The 23,854-nt window shown below is 42.4% G+C and overlaps 1 protein-coding gene across 2 annotated transcripts in view; it reads left to right on the top strand.

The window, feature by feature from the left end:
• AGPAT4 (1-acylglycerol-3-phosphate O-acyltransferase 4) overlaps nucleotides 1-23,854 on the top strand; it is a 104,637-nt gene that overhangs the window by 18,056 nt on the left and 62,727 nt on the right. For both annotated transcript variants that reach the window (XM_033103680.1, XM_033103679.1), the window contains exon 2: nucleotides 15,870-16,134. In XM_033103680.1, coding sequence (XP_032959571.1) covers nucleotides 15,957-16,134 — 178 coding nt within the window. In that variant the 5' untranslated portion in view covers nucleotides 15,870-15,956. The remainder of the gene's footprint in view (nucleotides 1-15,869; nucleotides 16,135-23,854) is intronic.

Here is a 23,854-nt window from a genome sequence, read left to right as displayed (position 1 = left end):
CTTTTCCTTAATGTAATGTTTTTGAGGCTCATTCATATTGTAGCATATATCAGTCATTCATTCTGTTTTTGGTGGCTGCGTAATATTCCGTTGTGTGCCTGCACCACATGCTATTTATTCATTAGTTAATGGACGTTGGGACTGTTAACTACCTTTTAGCTATTATGAATAATGCTGCTATGAACTTTCATGAACAAGGTTGTATGTGAGCTTCTGTTTTCGTTTCTTTGGGGTCATTAATTCCTGGGTCATGTGGAAACCCTGTTTAACAGGTGAGGAGCCCGAGCTGGGTGTTTTGCATTCATTTGCCAAAATCTTCTCTGAGGCTAAGGAAGCAATGACACTTTGCATAGATGTCTTGGACTTTCAAATCCAAGACCCCTCGCTATTCAGACCGACATCAAAACGTTATTATTGAGTTCATGCAAGAGAATTTTATATGTGAGAAACCAAAGTAAAGAATGAAGAAGTAGTTTTCAGAAGAGCTGTTGGTTCAGCTCACGTAGTGGTGATGACATTGGTTTTATCACACGGTACGAAGGTTGTGTCCCATCCAACCTAGTTTGTCTTTGGGTTAGAAGTGCTGTGTGTACAGGGGTAGCTAGCTCGGTACCACCCTCAGAACAGTGAAAAACGGTTTGTTGGGTGTGTTCAGCACATTGTGCCTTTTTCTTAACAGTTTCAGAATACTAGCATTTTGGGGCCCGAGTAGTATATTTCCAGAGCTCTCCGCTCTGCTGGGATTTGTTTTCTTAGAAACTAGGAAGCCCCACGAAGAGCGTTATCTGAAACCAAAAAGCACTTGCTTTTGGTAGTGGTCCTTTTTTGGTTCTCTGATTTGAGTTAGTATTAACTGATGTTTAAAAGTTAAATTACCGTAGATTAAAGCTTAGATCAAGAATTAAAGGAGTAAGTCTCCCAGGAGCATACCATTCGCTAAACTATACTTCTTTCCGTGGGAAGGACCAGTTGCAATTGTATCTTGAGGTTTTGCAAGAATGTATTTTTTTTTGCCATATTCCCTGATACTTAGTTCTTACTGTGTATAGAGGATTAACAGAGATGTAAAGAATATAACCATGAAAAAAAATAACTAATGAATTGTATATACATATAAGTCACTTTAATCATCTTTTAGTACTTCAAATCAATTGTCTTACTTTTTGCCCTCAATAGTTTTGTGAGGGAGGTTAATGGGAATGCTGGATGAGGGAACAGAGACTCAGGAAAGTACGGAACCAAACAGATTAGTCACCAAACTAAATGAGTCATAGATCTTCCTTGAGCCTCCATTTCCTTCTGTGTAAAATCACAGTGGTACCCCGTGTAATACAGTGGTACCTTGGTTTTCGAACGTCTCCATTGACGAACATTTCGGTTTACGAACGCCGTACATTTTATGGATCTATGGTATCATTAGATAGTAAAATTCATGCTAAATTTGCAGTTTTAGGGATTGATTTTAAAGGTCTGGAACGGATTAATCCATTTTGCATTACTTTCTATGGGGAACCCGTACCTCAGTTTTCGAACATTTCAGAACTCAGTTTTCTGGAACAGATTATGTTAAAAAACTGAGGTACTATTGTAAATCAGAGAGTATTGTCAATGTCAAATAGTATATGTCAACATACTTAAGTAATACATGTAGTATAAAAGTTTGAGCTCTTTTTTTAACTTAAATTTATTACCCAAGTGGTAAATATTCATGGTAAAATAATTAGAAAATACAGAGAAGCATAAAGAAAAAAATTATTTCTTGTTGTCTCTCTAACTTGCTACATGCTCCTGGAGTGTTAAATGTCTGAGCATGAAAAGCAATGTATTAATATCTAGTAAAGCTGGAGGTGTGCATGTCAGAATGACGCAGCAATTCTAATTCTAGTGGTCATTAATGCATTGTCTATAATGGAGAAAAAATGGGAACCACCCTGAATGTCCATCAATATGGTAATTAACTTTTGGGGTAGGTATACAAAAGAATACACTTCTGCAACTGAAACGACTCAACCAGGTACACGTCATTTCAAAAACATAGTGCCGAGTGTAGAAAGGAAATTACAAAAGTATTCAAATATGATTTACGTACATCATTAGGACCCAAAAATGATGTATTGTTTGTGAATTCATATACACACAGTAAAAGAAGAAAAACAGAGAAGGACACACCATACCATATTTCCTCAAATTGGGGAAGTGGCTTCAGTATCTATAATACTTTATTTCTTAAAAAATGAAGCAAACATGACTAGATGTCAATCTGGGAAAATATTTTTTATGTTTGTATAGTTGAAATATTTCAGAAATTTAAAAAATGTTTGATGATTCACCATCCAGAATACTTCCTAAGCATAGAGACACGTTTTTTTCTTTTGTCTTGTCAAAGTTGTCATTGTATATTGTAAACATCTGTTTGTCACTCAGTATACTTCCTTGCTGTTGGTCTTCTGGCCCTCCTAAGTCTCTCCCGATTTAAATACTTACTCAGAGAAGAATTTTTAGAGGAAGAAGCAAAATTGCCAGTCTCCCTATAAATATTTTATAATTATTTTATGTTTATTCGTTTGTAACTATTCATAATTATTTCTAATTCCTTTATGATATATTTGGCCTCTGACACTGAAGAAGCTCATAACCTAAAAGCAGGGGCAAAATTAAAGTCTGGTTCAGTCAAGATATAAAGAATCCATTGAATTTACAAAGAAATTCTTCAAAGTTTGGGAATTCACAAGGTGGAACCTTTATTTAATATTACCAAAATAACAATCAAGCACGTGGGTTGGAAAGAGATTCTCCCATTGCGGTTGTTAGAGCTGAGTCACTGGATGCTGCCCTCAAGTCCTCATTTCCAGTGTCCCCCGACTCCCTTCAGGTCCTGTGTCTTAGGCCTTTGTGGAAAATAGCTCTGGGCCTCCTGAGGCTTTGTGACCTCTCATTCCTGCAGGTGTTCAGTCCTGGGGTCTTGATCTGCATCAGTTAAGAAGATAACTAAACCTGCCTTCCTGGCCCTAAACTAATGGTAATGCGTCCCTTTAAAAAATCTGAACTATTTCCCCCCTCCCCTGCTGCTTTTTTTTTTTTTCTCCTGCAGAAACCACCCTCTAGGTAGATTTTTACAACATCAGAGCTAGTGATACCCTTATGAGTGGCGGGAGTACTTCTCCCTTGTTTGAGTGGGAAAAGTAAGGCCCAGGAAGTGGCTTCCGCACCCATCTTGCTTTCCCTCAATCCCGCCCGTAGTTACAGTGACCTGAGTGTGGCCCTAAAGCACAGCTCCCTGACTTCCTGTGGCTGGTTAAGCGGGATGGCCCATCTGTGATATATCAAGTAATTTACTGCCTCTGAGAGAGAAGACAGTTTCGGGTGGGAGGCCCAAGAGAACTAGGCAAAGGGAAGAAGGAGCACAGAGCTCTGGTGATTTGCTTTCTCCCTCAGCACCTGGGTAATGGGGCTTGTCACCTGACTCTCTAGACGCCAGATTTTCTTTTATAAAATGAGCAGGTAGAGTATTGATCCCTACGGTTCATTTCTTCACTGTTTATTGGTATTTAATGTATAAAATTGTACTATGAATTAATGGAGTAGGGAAGGATCTTTTAGTAAATGTCTTGGATACAGTTGGTTAAATATTTGGAAATAAATCAATTTAAATCCTCACAGAACATCATAACCCAAAATAAATAATTGGATCACATCATTAAAAATAAAATTAATTATGGAAAAACTAGATGCAATAAATGAATGTTTACCAGTTTTCTGGAGGCCAAGAAGGAAGGGTACAAAGAAGACCTTTCTAAGCGTAACTTTTATAAAAGAAATTACAGTTCTTCGTAATGATTCAAAACTCCAGTAAGCTAAAAATAAAAGCAAACCAACTGCAAAAATTGGTCACTCTAAATGGAATAGGAAAGATGCTATCCTTTTTAATATATGAAGAGCTCATACAATTCAATAGGCAAGAGATAAGTGGGTGATAGATAAAAAGATAAGTCTTTATAGATAAATAAATATAGATAGATATCGATAAATATAGATAGGTAAAAAGATAAGGAAAAAGCAATAATTCAATAAATGTTAAAAAATATCCAGCTTTGCTTATCACCCCCAAAAATGCAAATTAAAATAATGTGCTACAACTTTTAATGTATGAAGAGTTGGTCTGGTTTTTATTTTTTTTAATGAGAATTCTTATTGCTGACACACGTGATGAAATGGGTATTTTTGTATATTGCTGGTAATAATATAATGCAAAGAGCTACAAACCCTATGAAGAGCAATTTGGCAATATTTACCAGATGCCTTAAAAGGTTTGTTCCTTGAACCCAGAAATCCGTAGCTAGGAATTTATTCTAAAGAAATAACCTAAGATTTGAGCTTTATGCCTCAAATTGTTAAGCATTGCATTATTTACTATTGAAAAGGCAAAAAGAAACCTAAACATACAGCGAGACAATAATTATGATATGCCCAGTATAACTAGTAGAATATCTATATTGTGATATGAACATTGAAAATAACTTCACGAAAGGTTAAGAAAAGGACATTTAAAATTGATTTAACATACGATCTCAACTATATTTGAAAATAAAAAAACCTTGGCAATGGCTTTTCTAGCAAAGGGGGGAAAGCCCATCCATGCATTCACCAAAGACTGAAAAAAATAAGCCACAATGTCAGTGGATGTTACAGGTGCTAAAATTTCTAGATTTTAGAACTTTACAAGTTTTGTATAATGAATGTGAAATACTGTTATAATGGGGGAGGGAAATTACCTTTAAAAATACCTATGACTTTGGCTAAGTGACTTACTTACACAGTGAGTATAATTTCCTTTACTTTTAACAGATTTGTGTTTTAATAGAAGATTATTTAAAAGAAAAAAAGTCAACCCTGTTCCCCAACCAACATCTGATCTTCCCTACTGGGGTTTAAGTAGGTAATTTGCTTTCATTTTAGTTATTTTCATGTCAGTTTGATGTACTGACTCGTGTATTTCCATGTCAGTTTGATGGCAAGTTACCTGCCCAAGGTCACACAGTGACTGTTGGTAGAAGAGGATTCTGTGCTTGGTTATTTTACACACTGTGATGGTTTGGAGAGCAATTGTGTGGGTTTATCTGCATGGCTTTTTGCAGAAAGAAAAAAATTGTTAGGTCATCTGCCCTGTGCTTAATGTAGTAGGAAAGAAACCTAGGATTTTCTCGGTTCATGCTGTCACTTTTATAGATTGTTTTTGGCAATTTAATTGTTGGTATGGAAATGGAACATATTAGGTCATCTAGAGATTCAGATTGAGTCAACATTTATTGAGCACCTATTTATCCTGTAAGAAGCGGAAGGGGTGGGGGTTCATCTTGGGCCTGGATATTTTACTAAGTGCTTTGGTTTAATGGGCATGGTACTGACTCTCATAAAACACAGAGACATGCTCTGCAAGGATCCCCTGGGCTTACTTTCGGAAGTCTAATGCAGTGGTGTAAATAAAGCTACAACAATACGTATCAATCAGTGAATTTTTAACTTAATGGATGAATGGGTAGCTTCTTGGACAGACAACCTAAGGAATGAATGAAGTTCCCAAGGAATTAATGAATATTTGCATTAATCCAAGAATACCTGTCCTGGAGTCTGCGTAACAGAAATTGAAGAGAACATCACTACTTTAACCAAGCATCCTCTTCCTGAGCTTTGTGACTAACGTTGAAAAAGAAAGGGAGAGAGCGAAGGCCCTGCTTCATGTTTTATCACTGCTGTTATTAATGAAGCTTTTCGAGGAATAGCCAGTCCCTGTGACCCCAAAAGCATTATTCATCTCGGAGTACTTCAGTATTCTGTGGTCATATTTCAGACCTCGAGAAACAAGGATACTGTAAGTCAAATTATTTTGGGCACTCACAGCCAGCAATTCTGTCTTCAATAAATGATTCATGTCAGGAAAGCATTTAAGGGCATTTGTTTTCTAATAAGTCTCTCTTCAGGTCCATTATGCATGAATCAAGTCAGAGAAATGGCCTGAGCTCGCTGGCATCCCTTTATGAAAATCAAAGAAATGAAAGATGTGAAGTCTAACCTTATTGATCTCCCACCTTCTCCGTACTCCTTACCAGAAAGTACGGATTGGCAACAACAAGGTGTCTGAGAACTCAGGGGTCACGGGTGCTTAACGAACAGTGGGGAGGATGGAGAGGGACCCACAGAGAGAAAAGAGCCCAGTAATTGGTGTCTGAGACACAGGAGAAGAAGAAAGGCCACTGCTGATTTCCCCCCCCAAGTTCACGCCTCTGAGCAGACCCTCAGTGAGCCACCCCACTTACAGGAAGCTCCACTGATGATGATGGAGCCATCAGAGTGCTGCCTCCAAGCTCTACTCCTGGGTAAATACCCCAGGCTTCTAATGCCATGTTAGCATCCAAGAATCAGCTTGGATAATGGCTGCATTTCCCTTTTTCTGAGCCATAAAATTGGGAGCGGTCACAGCTGCTTCAGCATCTTCCCAGTAGAGTCCTTGCACACCGCTTACTTCACCAAACTCTTCCAGCAGCCTCTGGGGTCAGTGTATCTGTCAGATTCTCCTACTGACAGACGAGGAAGCTGACTTCTAGAGGCCAAGTGACCAAGCTAGCACGGTCATACGGATGGTCGAGTCAAAGCCGGATTCCTGACTCAATCCTGGGGCGTCCCCTCTGCAGTTCTTCTTTGACCACTAATAGAATCATGATTTCTAGGTTCCCAAGGAGGTCCCTAGTGCCGCTGACACACGCCCGTACAAAACAAGTTCTCTATCAGTTTAACCGCCCTTGCCCGTATTTACACCAGTTCAGCTATTGTGTGGAACAGCTCCCATGCCCACGTGGTTTTGTTATGTGCCCCACAAACTTTGGTTACTATCACCTCACATCTTCTTGGCTTTATGAGGTAAGCTCTCTCTGATGCTCGAAGCTGGTGGTTTGGCCATTTGACCGAGGCTGTGACCCTGTAATTGTCAAGAGTCACACTCCTAATGGAGCAGTTGACCCAAACGACGTGGGCCAGGCCGGAATGAGTGAAGAGAACTTGACTGGAAGGCATGTAGAATGTGCCTGACTGTCTCTCTTTGGGGGTTCGGTACTAATCCCCACAGTTTCCTGGCCGGCACTCCCAGATCACGTGGGGTTGTTCGGCCATACAGGAGCCTGCTTAATGGTCAGAGCTCCTCAGTCCTGGAGGATTCATGTTGTACCCCTTCCCCCAATTGGTATCGAAAATGAAAATATTAAATGATAAAATAAGTTTAAGGAAGTTTTCAACAAAGTTTTGAATTTTGCGTTCAGTCTTAATTTTAAAGGCTTTTAATTAATATTTGTTTTTGGTATATTTTGAAATAGTAAAGGTCAGATTTTATGAAAACAATTGAGATGCTGTGATTTCCTGGTGATCTAAGCACACGTCTGTCTGCAAGCCTAAGCCAGCCCCACCTCACCCTACTCAGAAGTCTGCACCCCCCAAAGTGCTTCCTTGGGGATGCAGACGTACCTTTTGGTCGGCTTCCTCTTTGTGTACATCCACCATGTTGCCAGAGGTGTGTCCTCAGCTCTCTACTGGAAGGCTGAGGTCAGGGAAGCACTGGTATATTCACAGGGCACCAAAGTGACGAGGGTCTGAGTTTTGTCAATACCAGTTTTTATTTCTCTTCCACAAGGTGAGAGCAAGGCCCGCATCGTATGTCTAACTCATTTCTTCAATACAATTTATATAAGGGAACAAACAGGTATTACCCATCATGATGAAGAGAGCCTCAGAACCAACGACTTTGAACCACCTTCCTTTAGGAATGGAATGCGGTCATCATCATTTAATTAAAACTTGGAGGTGGACTTAGGTGGTCTTACAGGTCACTTCAGCTCAGGATCATCCTAGATTGTGTGGATGCCAGAAAAAAAAAAATGTCCAAATGAGAAAAATATTATCAGAACAAACAAAAGAAACTGATGGTTAGAGCCAGTAGCTGAAAGGTTAGTATGAAAAGATGGTAGGTGGTTTGGGGGGCCATGGGTGCAGCAACTGCAGAGACGTCCACAGGAAGCTCGGGGGTGTGGGCGGAGTTAGAGTTCCTTCATGCAGTGTAGCTAGGCACTTTCTTTCTGTGGGTGTGTGCATTTAATTGTCAACATTCCTGGGAGGCAGGCATTATCACCTCCAATAAACAGATGCAGAAACTGATGCAGAGAGATGGTACGTTACTTGCCCAAGTCACACAGTTAATAAATGGGGAGTTAAACCTAGCATCTGCCTGCAGCGTCGCCCGGTGGCTTTGTCATGGCCTGTGTGGTTGTTGGAAATGGCGCTAGCCAGGTGGCCCCCTCCGTCTGTACAAACACTGTGAGGTCAGAGCCATCCAGACCCAGTGACTGTGGGAGAGCTGGATTGGGGTTTGGAGATGGCGGGCAGTCTACCTGGAAGGAGGGCATGACTTGGGTCTCTAGAGGACCCTCTGGCAGAAGGACAGTAGCTCAAGAACTCAGTCAGAAATGGGACCGTGAATTGAAATATGGCATGGTCCCATAAAGGCCCAAGTTCATGTGAAGTCTAATTAACTCAGCTTCCTGCCTCACAACCAGCATAATAGTGGTCAAGAGCGTGAGTTGGGTGTCAGACATTTATCTACTCATATTGGATGTTTACATTTACTTTGTCTAGCTAAACCTCAGTTTCCCCATCTATAAAATGGGGATAACAGTACCTTCCATCGTGGGTTTTGGGACAGTTAATGAGATAATGTATGGAAAACATTCAGTATACTGATCCTGCTGCACTGCTTACTATTCAGAAAACCCGGTGTTTGTAGGTATTTCAGTCTTGTAGATGTTAAAACCACAAAGGCCTCAGAGAATACCTAATTTAACGTCCTTCCATCTTTGTTTTTTCTCTTGACAGAAAAAGTTATCTTGTTGTCCATCTGTATTTACCTCTGAGTCTTGGTTTCCTTGGATTGGACGTAAAAGCCCTTTAGAATTTGGTTTTCTCTTATTAGCTACTCAGAACCAACTACTAAATATAAACTTAGACTCCTTGGTTTTCTATCCACTTAAGTTTTTATCATCCTAAAATTAGACTTTGGAGAGAGACTGAAGGTTATTTATTAAAGGACATAATGAAAATGTTGAGTATGATTTATGACTTTTTCAGAGTTTGGTTTGCTTTAATGGACATCATGTACTGTACAGGCATATTGGAAAAAGGACTGTTCCATAAAAGTTTTAAATAAGCTAATTTTAAATAGGTGTCTACCAAACCATTAGACAATGATGATTTTTTAATTGAGGAAAATTTTAGTAAGAGATGGTCCCAGAGACACTTAAATTCGGTCTAGAACACTTTCTCTCCTGTTTCGTTTTGGGCCTTGGGCCAACCTAGCCCAGGACTCCAAAAAGGAAATTAATCCTTGTTTGTCAGGACTAAGAGCTTAGTGGCTGCCTCACGCTTCTACTAGGTAGTTGCTGCCCTTATCCAGGAAAGAAATTCCAAACCCAAAGAAAGGTTTAAAGCGTGCTCGTTTCGGCAGCACATATACTAAAAGAAAGGTTTAAAGAGTTTATTCTCTGCCAATGGTTTGGGAGCTAGTCCTGGAAGCAAAATCTCAATGGATTGAGAAAATGTTCCAGAGAATGTTCTGCATGTTTTGTTTTTTTTTATGCATTAGAATCAAAGGAGGGGATGGAAGGAGGGTTACATGAAACACGTCAGTGGTAGGTTAAGGGGGCCGGAAAAAGTAAAACATGAAAATCTCTAGGATTGGATAAAAAGTAAAATGGAGAGACACATACTTCTTTTCCATGGGTGGGGACAGAATAGTTAACATTTCACGTACCTGGTTTACAGAGGTATGCGGGTAAAAGGTAACAATGAGAAATGTTGGGGTTGTCTCCCTGTACCGGGCTCTGGAGAAGAGATCATTTTGACTGATCAAAATCATTTGTTTTCTGTATGTTACTGTAAAGGCACAAAAACGTGGACAGGGCTTGTTTAAGGTAGAGATTCATGTATCATGGGCGTCAGAACGGGACTTCCCACCATTACTTGCTTAGTTAGGATTTTTTTTTTTTAAGATCAAACATCCTGTGTGCTTACTTTTAGTTACTGAGCTGGTCAGACTTGCCAAGGTACCCCCTTTGTGTTCACACCTTCTTGGGGATTTTTGCTAAATCCATCTAAATAACCTAACGTAGACCCTGAGATCTGATGCTCCCTGACCAGCTCACCGCCTCACTCACTTCACCTGGGATTGCATCCCCGCCCCTTTCCCCTGGGCACCATTGTCTCTGGGCATTCTCGGCCTACACGCCAAAAGTACTGGTCTTGACACAATGCACCGTCTTGCCCCACTTTTCGTCGTGCTACTCTCTTTGCCAGACCCTGCAGTTTTTGTTTTCTTCATCTGGTGAACTTCACCCACTTGAGATCCTTCTCTGCAGATGGGAGCTGAGGAGAAGAATGGAACTGGGGTGGAGCTTCCCCTTGCTCACTACTGAGAGAGACGCCATGGAAATAATGGAAAAGCCTGGCTTGTGAGGGCAGCAGTTTTCTAGATTGGAATTAGAGGGTGTTGGATTTGTAAAGGATCTTGGAGCCCACCTACTCAATTTCTTCCAAAGGGTAATGCTGAAATGGTAGTAAGGCCAAGGCCAGATTCCAGGTTGGCTGACTTATCTCACATGTGTGTGCGTGTGTGTGTGTGTGTGTGTGTGTGTACAAAGATAAGTGCTGTTAGTGTTTTGGTAAGGCTTTCTTTTCTTCCAGTACTTTCTCTATACTTGATTTTAGAGTTGTGATTTATATATATATACATGTATGTATACATATGTATGTATGTATACGATTTTCTGTCCTTTATCTCAATATCTTAATGAAAATTTGTCCCTTTTACTACAAACCATGTTACTTTATCTATTCTGTTGTGTTTCCCAGAATTCACTTTACAGTTTCCTCATGTCAAAAACATAACCTGTTTCTAATTTTGGGTGCTTATAAATAACACTTGTTGAATATCTGTGTGCAAGGAGAATTTTCTGAAAGGTAAATTTGTCTTTAAGAGAGATTGTCAGAAGTTGGTTTTCTAGATCATGTTGTATGCTGTTGAAGGTCTTTCTATGATGTCAGATCGCTTTCTAAGAAGCTGTAGTGCTTGTTCTTACATGAGAATGCGTTCCATTGTACTTCATTTCTGTCAGAATGGACCATTCCCATTTTTAGTTTGGAATGTAAAAAATAGTAGTATTTTTAATTTGCATTTCTTTTATCTCTTTTCTTTTTTGTGAAGTGTTCTGGTGTTGGGCTTAAAAGAGCCTAAACAAGGGGTTGTTTAGATTTCAGTGACGGTAGGTACTGAATTGGTCATGGGTGTTATTTGAGCAATTCCACTTGGATTGATTTCTTTGGAAGAACGTTTTTGCTTCTTCTAAAACCCTGATCTAGTTTAGTGCTTGTAATGTAAACATAGAAAACCAACCAACCAAGCAAGCAACCAACCAAACCTTTAAAAAAGTAAGCTAGCAGAAGAGTTCTTTTCATCCCATTTCAGGTTTAGTCTCTCTCGCTGAGTGTGACTGAAGTGTGTGCTTATTTAATAGTTTCAGAATACTGACTAAGGCAGAGTATGTAAGTCTTAACTAACATTCTCCTGTTTGTTGCCTAATGTAATGCTTTGCATCGAAGGTCTATGTGTATATTTAGAGAAGGATGCACTTTGAGTTGTCTCATGGGGAGATTGCGAGTTTTCTTTTATTTGCTTGTGTTTCACTGACAGAGGTTAGGCAGCATATGATGCCATCTGCTTTACCGCACAGAGTCCCCTCAAGAGTCCCGCAGACCAAAAGGTCCGCTGGTGTGTGCACATGCGCACAATATGAGAAATGCTGTGTGGGAAATGCTGTGCTACCGGAAGCATTCTGCTGGCTTGTATTTTCACTTATTCTGAAGTCCACTTGTTCATCTCCATGCTTTGAAAAGATTATTACATGGTTAAGAAAGTACAGTATACGTGAGTGTCTGTGAACGCTTCATTTCCTATTTGGAAATGTCACTAGCAAGAAAGTATAGGTTAGAATTAAAACGGGGAGGAAAGTTTTGACACACTTGAAGGTAAGTTAAAGAAAATGTCAGGATCTAGACATGTAGTGAGAAGGAACACAGTCAATTTACATCTCATTGGCTTTCCCCAAAACGTATTCTATCTTACCTGCTCCCCCTTCGCCTCTTTATTTTGTTGCATGATAGAAAAATTCCCCCGTTGTTTGGGCACTCCCTGTGTTCTAGCGATGGTATTAAGTGTTTCAAATGCTTTACTCTTCTTGATCGTCATGCAACCTGATTTTGAAGGTGGTGTTCTGATTGCACAGACGAGGACATGGAGGGGTATGAAAGTTTCGTAACGTCCATGGCTATGAGGTGGCCGAGCCTGGATTCCTAGCCAGAGCTCCAGACTTCTGTCAGCCATTCCTTATCGTCCATCAGCTGTGCTTTATCTCCCCTCACACACAACGATGCTTGGATTCAAGGTGGCCTCAGGGTGCCTTCACACTTGAGAATTTCTCTTGTCTGTTGCTGAGGCTGGCTGCATTATCACTTTCCTGCTCACTTGCCAGGGCGTGCCAACCCTGATTTCTCATCAAGTTTGCAAGCAGTGTACTCTCTCTCCATCAGAGACCTGCAGGTATCCCACCCCCCACATGCGCTCTGTCATCTGACCCCCCCTAACCGCAAGGGAGGCTGGGAATGGTCCATCCAGTTCTGTGACCAGGAAGGGGAAGATCTCATTCTCATTATAGAAACAAATAACAAAACCCAAAGAAGATCAAAGAAACCACCCTAATTCTCCCACCAAAAAGCAGCCACTATTCATAGAGAGCTCTGACTATACAAAAAAGATGTAGATGTGGTTACATCAGTGCACACGTTATTATTTTGCAATTCCTAATCCTGCTTCTTTGTTAACATGTCTCACTTGATCTGTTCTAGTATTCTTCAGAGGCCTGTACCAGCCTTGTTAACATGGTTATTCAACGTCCCTTATGGGTATAATCCCTACGTGTCTCCCATCCTTGTATGAACAACTTATTTTTACATCAAAGTGGTGCACAGAGAGACTCCTTCCACTGAATAATTAGCCTCCTTCAATATTAATGATGATTACCTATTGTTTCAAACAGCTATGAACCAATTTAAGGTAGGTTGATAGGCAACAGTGAGCCCTGGGCTGGCAAAGATCTTGTCAATTAATTAGTTAGATTTAAAATCTACTACACTCTCAGTAGCCTGGGAAATAAAGGTAATTTGGAGTCAATTATTCTCCTTGGAACTATTATGATTCCTAGTGATGGTTGCTTTTTGTCTGTGTTTACAATGCGGGTTCAGTGTTCAGGTGATGTATATTAACCTCATGGATCAGATTCTACCTTTTGAAAAACTCAGGTAATATTGAGTTATAAAATATTGGGTTCTCTGGCATTTTCCTGTTTTCTATGATTTGAGGAAGTGTGTGCAGAACCATACCAACCGAGGCCTGCCTGTAATCCCCTAAAGACTTGTCTGTGACTCTTCCATAAACATCACCAATATTGTGTTAGACCCCTGGTTCACGCAGTACTGGCAAGGGTGTTTGTAGAGGGCATGGTGGTCCTTGATCTTTTTTGCAAGAAAAAAAACCTTACCTTTTCTTTATAATGCCCTACTAACTGGAAACTGAAGAAGGCAGCATTTAATCCCCTGCATTTCCAATGTCGATTGACCTCCATTTCTTGGCGTTAAATCAGCATAGCAAAGGATTTGTCAAATATTTTACAAACACTAGATCCCAGATGCCTACTGAAGAATCAAATTTCTTCTGGCCAGATTGCCTGGAAGCTTTTAGTGTCTAATCCAGGGACAATGAAAAAGTCCATGAATATTCAACATCATAGTATAACTGCTGCCACACGGTAAACTGGGGTAAATCCTTCTATTTCTGTGGCTTCAAAAAGTCAAGTGTATTGAGGGTGAGCTGCCAGCATAATGCCTGTTCCTTAGAGACAGACTAGGAGTGTTGAAACTGGGTGTGTTGTAAAGAGTTTTACAACTCGGAGATTTCTGTGGGAAATGCATCTGGGAAAGGTCAGAGATGTGATGCTTCAGCCCCTGAAGAGCCCTGGCTTTGAGCCAGAGATCAGGGCTTCTGGGGAGAATGGATGTCTCAGCTGAGATGAGCAAACTCCAGAGAATCAGCCAAAGTTGCTTTCCATTTCCCTCCTGTCCGAAATGTATAGAAATCAGGCAGGAATACAGTGTACCTTCCAGATAGTCCAAGCGAGTGTACACGTTTTAGAAGAACACACCTTGTGACTGTCTGTAGGCCTGAGACTATACTTAAGGCCAACCTAGGTGGCCCAGGAGCAAGTCCCACTTCCCCACAATGCGCACTGTTTGTGATTCTGAACTTCACTAAAGGCTGCTCTGCTGTGGAGAGACCTGAGCCCAAGAGAACCGGCCACCTCACACCACAGGAGCAAAACAGCCCACACAGCTGCAGGGAAAGAGCTCGGAGTTAAGACTGAGTATTAAGACCAGTTATCGATGTGACAACCTTCGGCAAATCACACAACCTATGGGTCATCTCAGTTTCCTATTCTGAAAAATGGGATAATAATAATACGCATCTCATGGGATTCCTTTGAGGCTTACTATGTGATAACATATGTGAAACTATTATACAGATTTTGGGGGTATTATTAATAAAGATCGTAACAAAGTTGCGGATCTCTCAACTATCACTGTTAGAAAGTTTGTCCTACAGTTTGAGCTCTTCTGGGTGACTTTGTGATGATATGTTGCTTCCCGGAGAAACAAGTATGCTGCGTGCATCGTCCTCTCAGCTTGATTTCTGTTTCTGTCAGAGTATTCGGACCTCCTGCCCTCACGCTTTTCCTCAAAGCCTTTATTTGCCAAACTGTAAAGTCATTTCGTTATTCCATTTTGGGGCTAGAGACCGACTTCAGGATGTGAGTCTGGTGGCTATGTGTGTTTTGAGTTTCTTTCTGATTTCAGAACTTGTGCGTGTGCATGTGAGTACACGTGTGTCAGGGGGTGGTGGTGGGGGCTCTCTCACCTTCATAGTTGGTTATTTGTGTTCACTGGTATCTCAGCGTTCATCCCTTGTCTATCTTCATTAAGTCATTCCACAAACATTGTTTTTAAAACATTAAGCCCCAACTGTTCCAAGTGTTGAGGAGACACTAAAGACCTTCCAGATAATCGTGACAGTCCAGTGGGGGAAGGTGAACGATTGAACACATAGCAGATGATTCTAAGTGGCACACTTGGGAGGCAGAGCCCTCCCAGAGTCACCTCCTGGGCTTGCCCAGGGCTGGTTGGAGGTTGGGGAAGTGTCACCAGAAGAAGTGACCGTGGAGCTGAAATCTGGAGGATGAGATAGAGGGAGGTGAGGGGCACTGGTGGGGACATTACTGGCAGCGGGAGGACGACTCAGAAATATGGACTCTCCAATGAGCACCTCCCCGAGAGAGGAGCTGGCTAAGTGGTGAGGGACTCAGCCAGCTGGGCCACTTCTTAGTAACGGAAGCTGTGGAACCCTGGCCAAGTTGCTTCACCTCTCAGGGTCTCAATTCCTCCCGTGTAACAATAGTACTTCCCTCCCAGGGTGTTAAGACAATTAAAAGCACTATTTTCAAAGGGCTGAAACTGTGGCTGATACTAAGTAAACACTATGTAAATGTTTGCTAAATAGGAATAAATCAACTGATGTAGGTGTTTAATCTCAAGAGTGTATTCTTTAAGAGTTTTTCTTGACTATAAAAGCGTGTAGAATTTTTCCTAACATTTAGCATTGTTTTGTGTTTTAGACGCGTTCCTGAGTCTCCGATCATTTTTCCCTCTGGAAATATTCTACGGTGGGTCTTTATTGTTTTGAATAAAAGCAACCACCCGTCATGGACCTCATCGGGTTGCTGAAGTCTCAGTTCCTGTGCCATCTCGTCTTCTGTTACGTATTTATCGCCTCGGGGCTCATAATAAACACCATTCAGCTCTTCACTCTCATTCTTTGGCCAATTAACAAGCAGCTCTTCAGGAAGGTCAACTGCCGCCTGTCTTACTGCATCTCCAGCCGTAAGAAATTTACTTATTATTCTCTCTCTACATCTTCACTGAGGGGGTGTGTGAGAATTGGGGCTTTAATATGGGTTTCCTGGGCTTGCATTGTGTACTAAGCTATATATTTTTTTTTTGTTTCTGTTTGTTGGATTTGGGTTTGAAGTGTCCCTTTTGTCCTCACTCTTAAAAAATTGTTTTTCGAATGAGTAATGCCAATAGCACAAAATTCAACAGGCATAGAGCATATCCTATGTAAAGTAAATATGCATTCAGTCTGTTTCTTTAGTTTTCCTCCTCAGAAGCAATCTGTGTTAATGTTTTCTGAGTTATCCTTATAATAGCTTATATATGGAAATAGCTTATATAGGAAAATATGTGTATTATGGCTCTTATGTGTGTACATGGATGCAGGTGAGTCTCTCTGTGATATATATAGATACAGAACGCATACACATATTTTAAAAACTAAATGGCAATGTAATATATTGTTCTCTTTCTTTTCTTAAATGTTTTTTATTTTGAAATGATTGTAGAATCATATGCAGTTGTGAGAAATAATAGAGATTCCATATACCCTTCAGCCAGTTTCCCCCAGTGGTGACCTCTTGCATAACACAGTGTAACATCCCAACAAGAAAATTAACATTGACACAATCCACCAACCTTATTCAGATTTCCCCAGTTTTGTATACACTTGTGTGTGTGTGTGTGTGTGTGTGTGTGTGTGAGAGAGAGAGAGAGAGAGAGAGAGAGAGAGAGAGAGAGAGAGAGAGAGAATGAGAATATACTAGGCTATTTTAAGCATGACTAATTCAACTGGCCTGGGTTTCAAAACTTAAAATGGAAGACGAATGAGAATAATGAGATATCTAGGGATGAGTTTTATTGTTGACTGATCTTAAATCTATGACTACTCTCAACAGTAGAAAATGCAGCCATCATTAGCAATTATATATATGGGTGTGCATATACGTATTTTAAAATATGAGCTCTTTCAAATTAAGCAATTAAAACAATCTGTCGTCCTTAGATTATGCCAAGAGTCCAAAATTATTGCTATCTTTCTGAAACCCTTTAAATGAAGCAATCAAATTTGAATTTGAATCAAAACTATACAAGCTGTATACCATTGTCCAAATGGATTACTACTAATACAATCTGTTATTTTTTAAACCTCAAAATAAAGAGGTTTAAAGCATGAGGAAGAGGTTTAAAGCAAGAGGTTTTTGAGGGGGAAAAAAAAAGATAGAAACATCTGTATTCTTGATTTCTTTCAGCAACTCAGACCTTGCAAATACTGGTGTGTGGGGGGGTGCCAAAAAAATGTACACATTTTAAGAGATGTTATCTATGTATTACTTTTCGAAGTTGAATTGAATTATGGTAAGAATGTGTAGTATGATGTTCGCTCAAAAGATGACGTTAATCAAATGAATGCTAGTGTCATTCCTTGTATTACAATTTTAATACAGTGTTTTCTTTTCTTAAAATGTGTATACATTTTTTTGGTACCCTCTGTATGTCTGCTACTCTTTCTGATATGGTTTGAGTGCTAGACCTACTTTGTATTTATTAGAGTGCTTTATATAAATACATCTGGAGAATATTAATGAGATTATAAAGCCAAGTTATAATTGCAAAAGTATATCTTTAGTGTATGTGCCTGCCTATGACGTGTTGGGCTCAGCCACCTATTCAACACAACAGTCTGTAATGCAAGTTTGCTTGTCACACATTTTACTCTAATATGGCCTCTGGTACTTAGGCGCCTACCGTGGTATTGAAAGGGACAATTTATCAGAGCAGGGCAGAGGCGTCCAGACGGCCTGCACCGGAATCGTAGCTGAAGGGAGAAGGCAGAAGAGTTTGCATAATCAAGGGAAGGAGATGTTTGTCTCTTACCTTATAATTTTAAAATGTCTTCTTATACTCTAGCAATAGGTGTCTTTTTAAACAAAATGTAAATGTAACAAAGCTGTGCTCATTGTACTTTTCATTGAAACCTGCGTTTGTATGATGTGCACACAGCTCTGAAGAGTCCAAAATCTGTCAGTTTGCAATTAGAAATGATCTATATTTGCACAGTCACAACCCCTATGCACGTTTGAAACAGATGGTTAGAAATTTGGTTTCTCATTTGGAGTCAGGACGTAAGAGATAGGATTCAGAATGGCAGTTCCTCAGATACCATATTTTGCTTTGGGTAGGTGGTGAAGGGGTACCAAAGTAATGACGGGATCAAATCAGTGTTCTTCTAGGCTACCTGCTTCTGGTGGAAATGAAGATGGGTAATAAATTCAGAGAGCAAGGTGGATTTTTATCCATCACAAATTAATTATTTAGAATATTTCCAAATGAACCTCAAGAACAAACCATCCACGACCACTGGCATTTCCCCTCACAGAGTACAATGAAGGGCTGGCAGGCTGATGCCACTGAAAGGCCCGGAAGCACACCTGTCCTGGTACATCCCATCCAGGTACATCCCACAGCACCCTGTGCCTCATGCCCCAGAGGGAAGCTTCTATGGGCTGTAGGCTGAGCACAAGCAGAGCCATTGCCTAACCATCTGAAGAGGGAAAGGAAGGCTTCTTCTCTCTAGAGGAGCAGCCCTGGCTCCTGGGAACAGAGCACGTGGTAGCAGGGAGGGTGATGCACCTGGGGCACCTCGTTGTAAGGAGTCCGTCAAATCAGGAAGCTCACCACCCTTTTCCCGATTCTGCATTTCTGGAATCATTGCCTATGTTAAGAAACAGAACTATGCTGCTCCCCTCGCTCTTTTCACTTACTCTCTACAGTTGATGGAGTTCCTTATACCCTGAGTGTTTCACAACAACAATGAAAGACAGACTATAGGAGGTGGGCGTCCATCACCACAGGCTACAGTTCGTGGGCTGCTCAACAGCTCAGACTCAGCTGGCCAGGCCCCGCTGTTTGCTTTTGCTCTCCTCCTGTTTCCTCAAACTTAAGATAAAAACTGTTCACGTGTTCATGGGCTTCAGTTGTGTCTTCTGGCATATGCATCACGCTAAAGCTTAGAAAATCAGTAGCCTCCATCATCTGCAGCCGTTTCTTTGAAATAAATAAATAAATAAATAAAACCAAAAGGCTGGATAAACTGTTTCCTAGAGACTTGGGTCCCCTCCATCACCTTTTTACTAATAGAGCGATGTCATCATTCTTTCTTCTTTAAATGTTTGATAAGAGGCTGGTGTACCAGGTAAGCCCAAAGCAGTCACCAGCCCTGGCATGTTGAAGCTCATGTCGAAAAGGCCACCCCAGTGTAAATGACAAAGTGAAGCAAAGACGGCGTGGTTACCAGCATGACGCACACAGCAGAGGGTTTTAGGTTAACGCAAGGACCCACGTCATGAATGACAATTGGGAAGTATATTTCATCTCGATGGCTGGACTTTGGAGGGTTGTTCTGTTTTATTTTGGCCTAGATTTGTAGGCAGGAGAGGCTGAGACGGGCTGGCTTAGCGTGTGAAGGACGAAGGGGAGATTAGAACAGCTTCTGCAGGGTGAGAAGGAAGGCCGTCACAAGCAGTGGGGCGAGGCGTAGCACGCTATTGCCTTTCCATGGTGTGCCTTTTAGTCTCTAGGGAAAGGTGGCCAAGACTGGCTGCTGCTTCTTCTTCCCTTCTGACACTGTGGGTTTAAGAAAAAAAAAAAACAAACAGAAAGATTAGCAGAACCTATGATTGGCAGAGTTTTTAAAAGGAAGGGTGGGAAGGACGACAGATGACCTTAATATTCTGGAAAGGACTGGTGACACACAGCAAAGTGGAGACACCGTTCCCGCCCTCGGCACCCCCCTCCCCCCACCCGGTGTCTGGCTTCCAAATTCTGCACTGTTGCTACCTAACTGTGTGCGTTTCAGCCTGCCACTTAACTTTCCTGGACTGTGACACGCATGGTTTTCAGTGGCTTTCTGAGGCACACTTGTCCATTTCGCTGACGGACAAGGCTTGTTGCTGGTGCAGTTTGACTGCTTAGGGCTTGAATACAAGGTCACCTCCCAAAGTGCTAATTTGACTGTTTTTATGTATTTCTTTCCTTCTTTTGTCTCTCACTTGAAGTTGAAGATCGCTCCTCCCACCCCAGCCCATCCAGAAGCAGGATAAGAATTTAAAAAATAATAATAATCCCTGATCTGAGTGCCAGATGCTCAGGCACATATTAGTTTCCTTTTTTGTGAGATTAGTTAGTGTAGGTGTGGCAGGTGCAGGCAAGGGCTGGGGAAAGCCCTGTTAGGAGTCAATGGGACAAGGACCAGGCGTCCTGGAGGGGGAGGGAGAGGAGAAGGGGCCCAGAGCACCAGTTGTTCCTGGTGTAGACCACCGCCCCGACCCACCCAGAGTTGGTCCCCCGACAACGGTCAGTCCCCTCAATCGAGGGTCAGCACCAGAGTGCCTTAGGTGGAGATGGACAGGAAGGGGGCCCTCCTGTCAGAAGAGAGCAGGGGACGTTCAGACGAGCAAACACTACAGCAGCCTCCTAAGAGCTGTCCTGGATGTCCCCTGACTTCTTCTGTGGGCTGCCTTCCAAAGGGAAGTCGCTTATTGATCCATTTGTCAGGAGATAGCTCAGAGGCTCACGGCTCCCCTAGACTCAGTCTCTTCAAAAGCAGCCCTTCTCGTTTACCCCGTCCCTACAGAGGACAGAGGGATGCAGAGCTGGCGTGTGCTGTGGGGGTCCAAGGGAAATGGGAGCAGCTCTCCTGAGGTTCCCATTTCTGAGTAGGACAAGGAGAAGCAGGTGTTCGAAACATCTCTGTATGCTGTCATGAGCTGAGGCCACAAGCAGGGGTCCCCTATTCGATGAAAATACAAAGCAGGTCTAGGACGTCACTAGTAAGAAAGTGATCCATCAAAGAGGGGTTCACTGTGGCATTTTCCACCATGACCTTGGGGAAAACCATTCTTCCTATTAACTTGGCTGCTGTTTGATCTGTCTCTCTTCCTGGCATGATTAATGGCAGGGCTGCTTTTTGTCATTTCAATCCAAGCTGATCCTTCATTCTTTTCAGTCCTGAACAGGGATGACTCCACTTGTCATGACAGTGGTCACCTCCCAGATGTCAGACAGGGCCTTTGTTAGATTGTCCCCAATTTAACAAAGTCCTGACCTTTCACATTGCTGTCTCGGGTCCTGCTAAAATGTGGAGTTGGGTGAGACCCACTGGCTACCTCTGTCAGGGAGACACAGCCCAGAGTCTGGACATTCATTCTCTTCAAAGGCCTCCAGATTCACCCTCGTCAGTTCCCATGTAGCAGTCACGTCCCAGAGGAAAGGACTGGTGACACAGAACAAAGGGCAAACACAGATAACTGTGTGTAGATTGACATAAGCAGAAACACCTGAAGTTGGTAGTTTCTACTTCACTACAGCTGTGTGACCAGGTGGTGGCTTTGGCCAGGAGTGTCACATTGACAGGGATTTGAAAGACTGTAATAAATTCCTCAGGACACCCGACGGCTAGCTTTGCCTGTAGGTTAAGCTTCTCACCCAAAGGTGAAGCCTTGCCCCTGGACAAAGCAATGTCCCTCTAGGGACAACATGTCTTCTCGCTTCTGTCACCTGCTAGTACCTTTGACTTCTGAAGCATGTCTCTCTCCACACCCCACAGCTTTAATAAGCAAACACTTCCCCTGGAGTTACATGCTCTGCTGGCTTGACCCGGAAGGTGCCACAGCTTCCCCCAGAGATGTTTAGTCGGGAGCTTTCAGGAACTGGCAGAGCATCTCCCTTCTCTTATTTCCTAGTTCTGCGACTGTACTCCTTGGGGACCCCAGGTGGTGACAACAGAATCCATAACTGGAGGGGTCCATGACACTAGAAGGCCACACTGAATGAAGCAACTCACCTTGCTCTAAGTCATTTTGTTGTTTTGTTTAGTTTTGGGGTTTTTTTGTGTGATTTAGTCCATACGCATTGAACACCTACTGTGTGCCAGCTCATGAGTTTGGTGCTGGGGAAACAGTGGCGAGAAAGGCAGGTACTGCCCTGCCCCACGGGCCTCGAAGCCTGGTTTCCTAAAAAGCTCGCGTTAATCTCTTACAAGAGCATCTTTTACCGAGTCCTCCTGCCACGTGCTGTGACTGTCATTATTAACAGACCAGACCCGTCTCGTTTGTCCCATGCGTGGGTAAATGGACCGTGTTCCATTTCCTCCTCACTTAGTAAGGCCTTTTGGGTAGCACAAAAAAACAAAACAAAACAAAAAGAACTACTAGCTTAGCAACTCAGCGTTCCAGATGGAACGTAGCAGAAGCAATCCAGAAATTGGTTTAGGTTACATCTCATTTAAAATCCCTTATAGAGTCAAAGAACTTGAGTGTCTGAATTTAAATGATATCAGAATGATGGACAGGAGAAAAATAAGAGAATAACTGCAAGCTGAGAGGAAAAGCAGGTTGCTCAATTCTGCCCCTTTCCTCTATAAACTTTAACTCACTAATACTTAATGAGCCGGAACTTACCGTTCCAGGCACTGTTTCGAGTGCTTAGGCACAGAGAGGTTAAGTGACTTGCCCATGGTCACACAGCAAGCAGGGTGCTGACATTGGGGCCAGGAAGTCTGAGTGGAGCTTCTCTCTGTAGCACGTTGTGGTTGAGGGACCAGGCTCCTGAGATGGGGCCAAGTGTCCAACTGGCAGCTGTAGTCAGTGACATGTTCCGGGGCTATAGAGAAAGGAAAATAGAAGTATGATATAATAAGTCGCCACTTTCATTTCTAACTGTAATCACTACAGTTTGTTGTGGTGATAATGGATCAGGCCTCACCCTAAACCTTTTATGTCCGCTAACTTGTTTAAGCACATAACTACTCTGAACAGGCGGTTTCCATTGTGGGAATCAGTTCACTGAGGCTCAGAGAAGTCGGGTGACTTGTCGAAGGTCACACAGCAAGTGTGAGAGCTGAGATCCCCGGGTCCGTTTTTTTCTCCTATATTGAAACAAACGCGTGTACTGTGCGATGAGGGTTTTTATTTTAACAACCATGGCCCATGCCAAGCAAACAGCTGCTAGAATGTTAATTCACTGTCCCAGCCCCGGGTGACCCCGCAGGATGCCTGTCACTGCTCAGCAGGGAGTGTTCTTTAACCAACTGCACCTTTGCATTCAATCTGGGGGCAGAGCCAGCACGTGGAGCCCGGAGACGAAGGGTTGCAGGGCTGTCCTCAGAGGGATGCCCCCTAGTGGAGAAGGCGCGCGGACACTAACCATCGTAGGGCAGTGAGAGAGGCTAGGACAGAGGTACACAGGTGCGCAGAGAAAGGGACTGCCCACCCTGTGAAGGGGCGGAGCCATGCTCCACGGAAGCAACGTCACAGCCAGGTGTCGGATAATAAGGAGAAATTGTGATATGTTGGCAAGAGGTGGAACAGGTGGTCCGGTCTGAGGAAGAAGCACATTCTGGCATCGTGAGAGGCTACGCTGGTTTGTTCAGGGGGCCAAACGTCGAAAGGAGCCGATCTGCCAAATGCTGTCGCAGTCGGGGCTGAAACACCAATGAATGAGGCCGCTGCAGCCCCACCCCAGGCCTGAGGACAGGGAGGGCAGTGCTGCGAGGCAAGCCCAGCGCCCAGCGCCGGCTCCCGGCCCCAGGCTCTCACTAGACGGGCTCCGCGTCTGCGCCCTGGGGAATTCCAGGCATCGTGAATATCACTTTACTTCAAGATTTATTTTTGTCCTGCCCTGAACAGCATTGTTCAAAATGTGCCTTGAG

Source organism: Rhinolophus ferrumequinum, chromosome 3 (assembly GCF_004115265.2).
Source record: "Rhinolophus ferrumequinum isolate MPI-CBG mRhiFer1 chromosome 3, mRhiFer1_v1.p, whole genome shotgun sequence".
Lineage (NCBI taxonomy): Eukaryota > Metazoa > Chordata > Mammalia > Chiroptera > Rhinolophidae > Rhinolophus > Rhinolophus ferrumequinum.
Note: the sequence above shows the minus strand (reverse complement) of the source record. Positions and strands in the feature narration are given on the sequence as shown.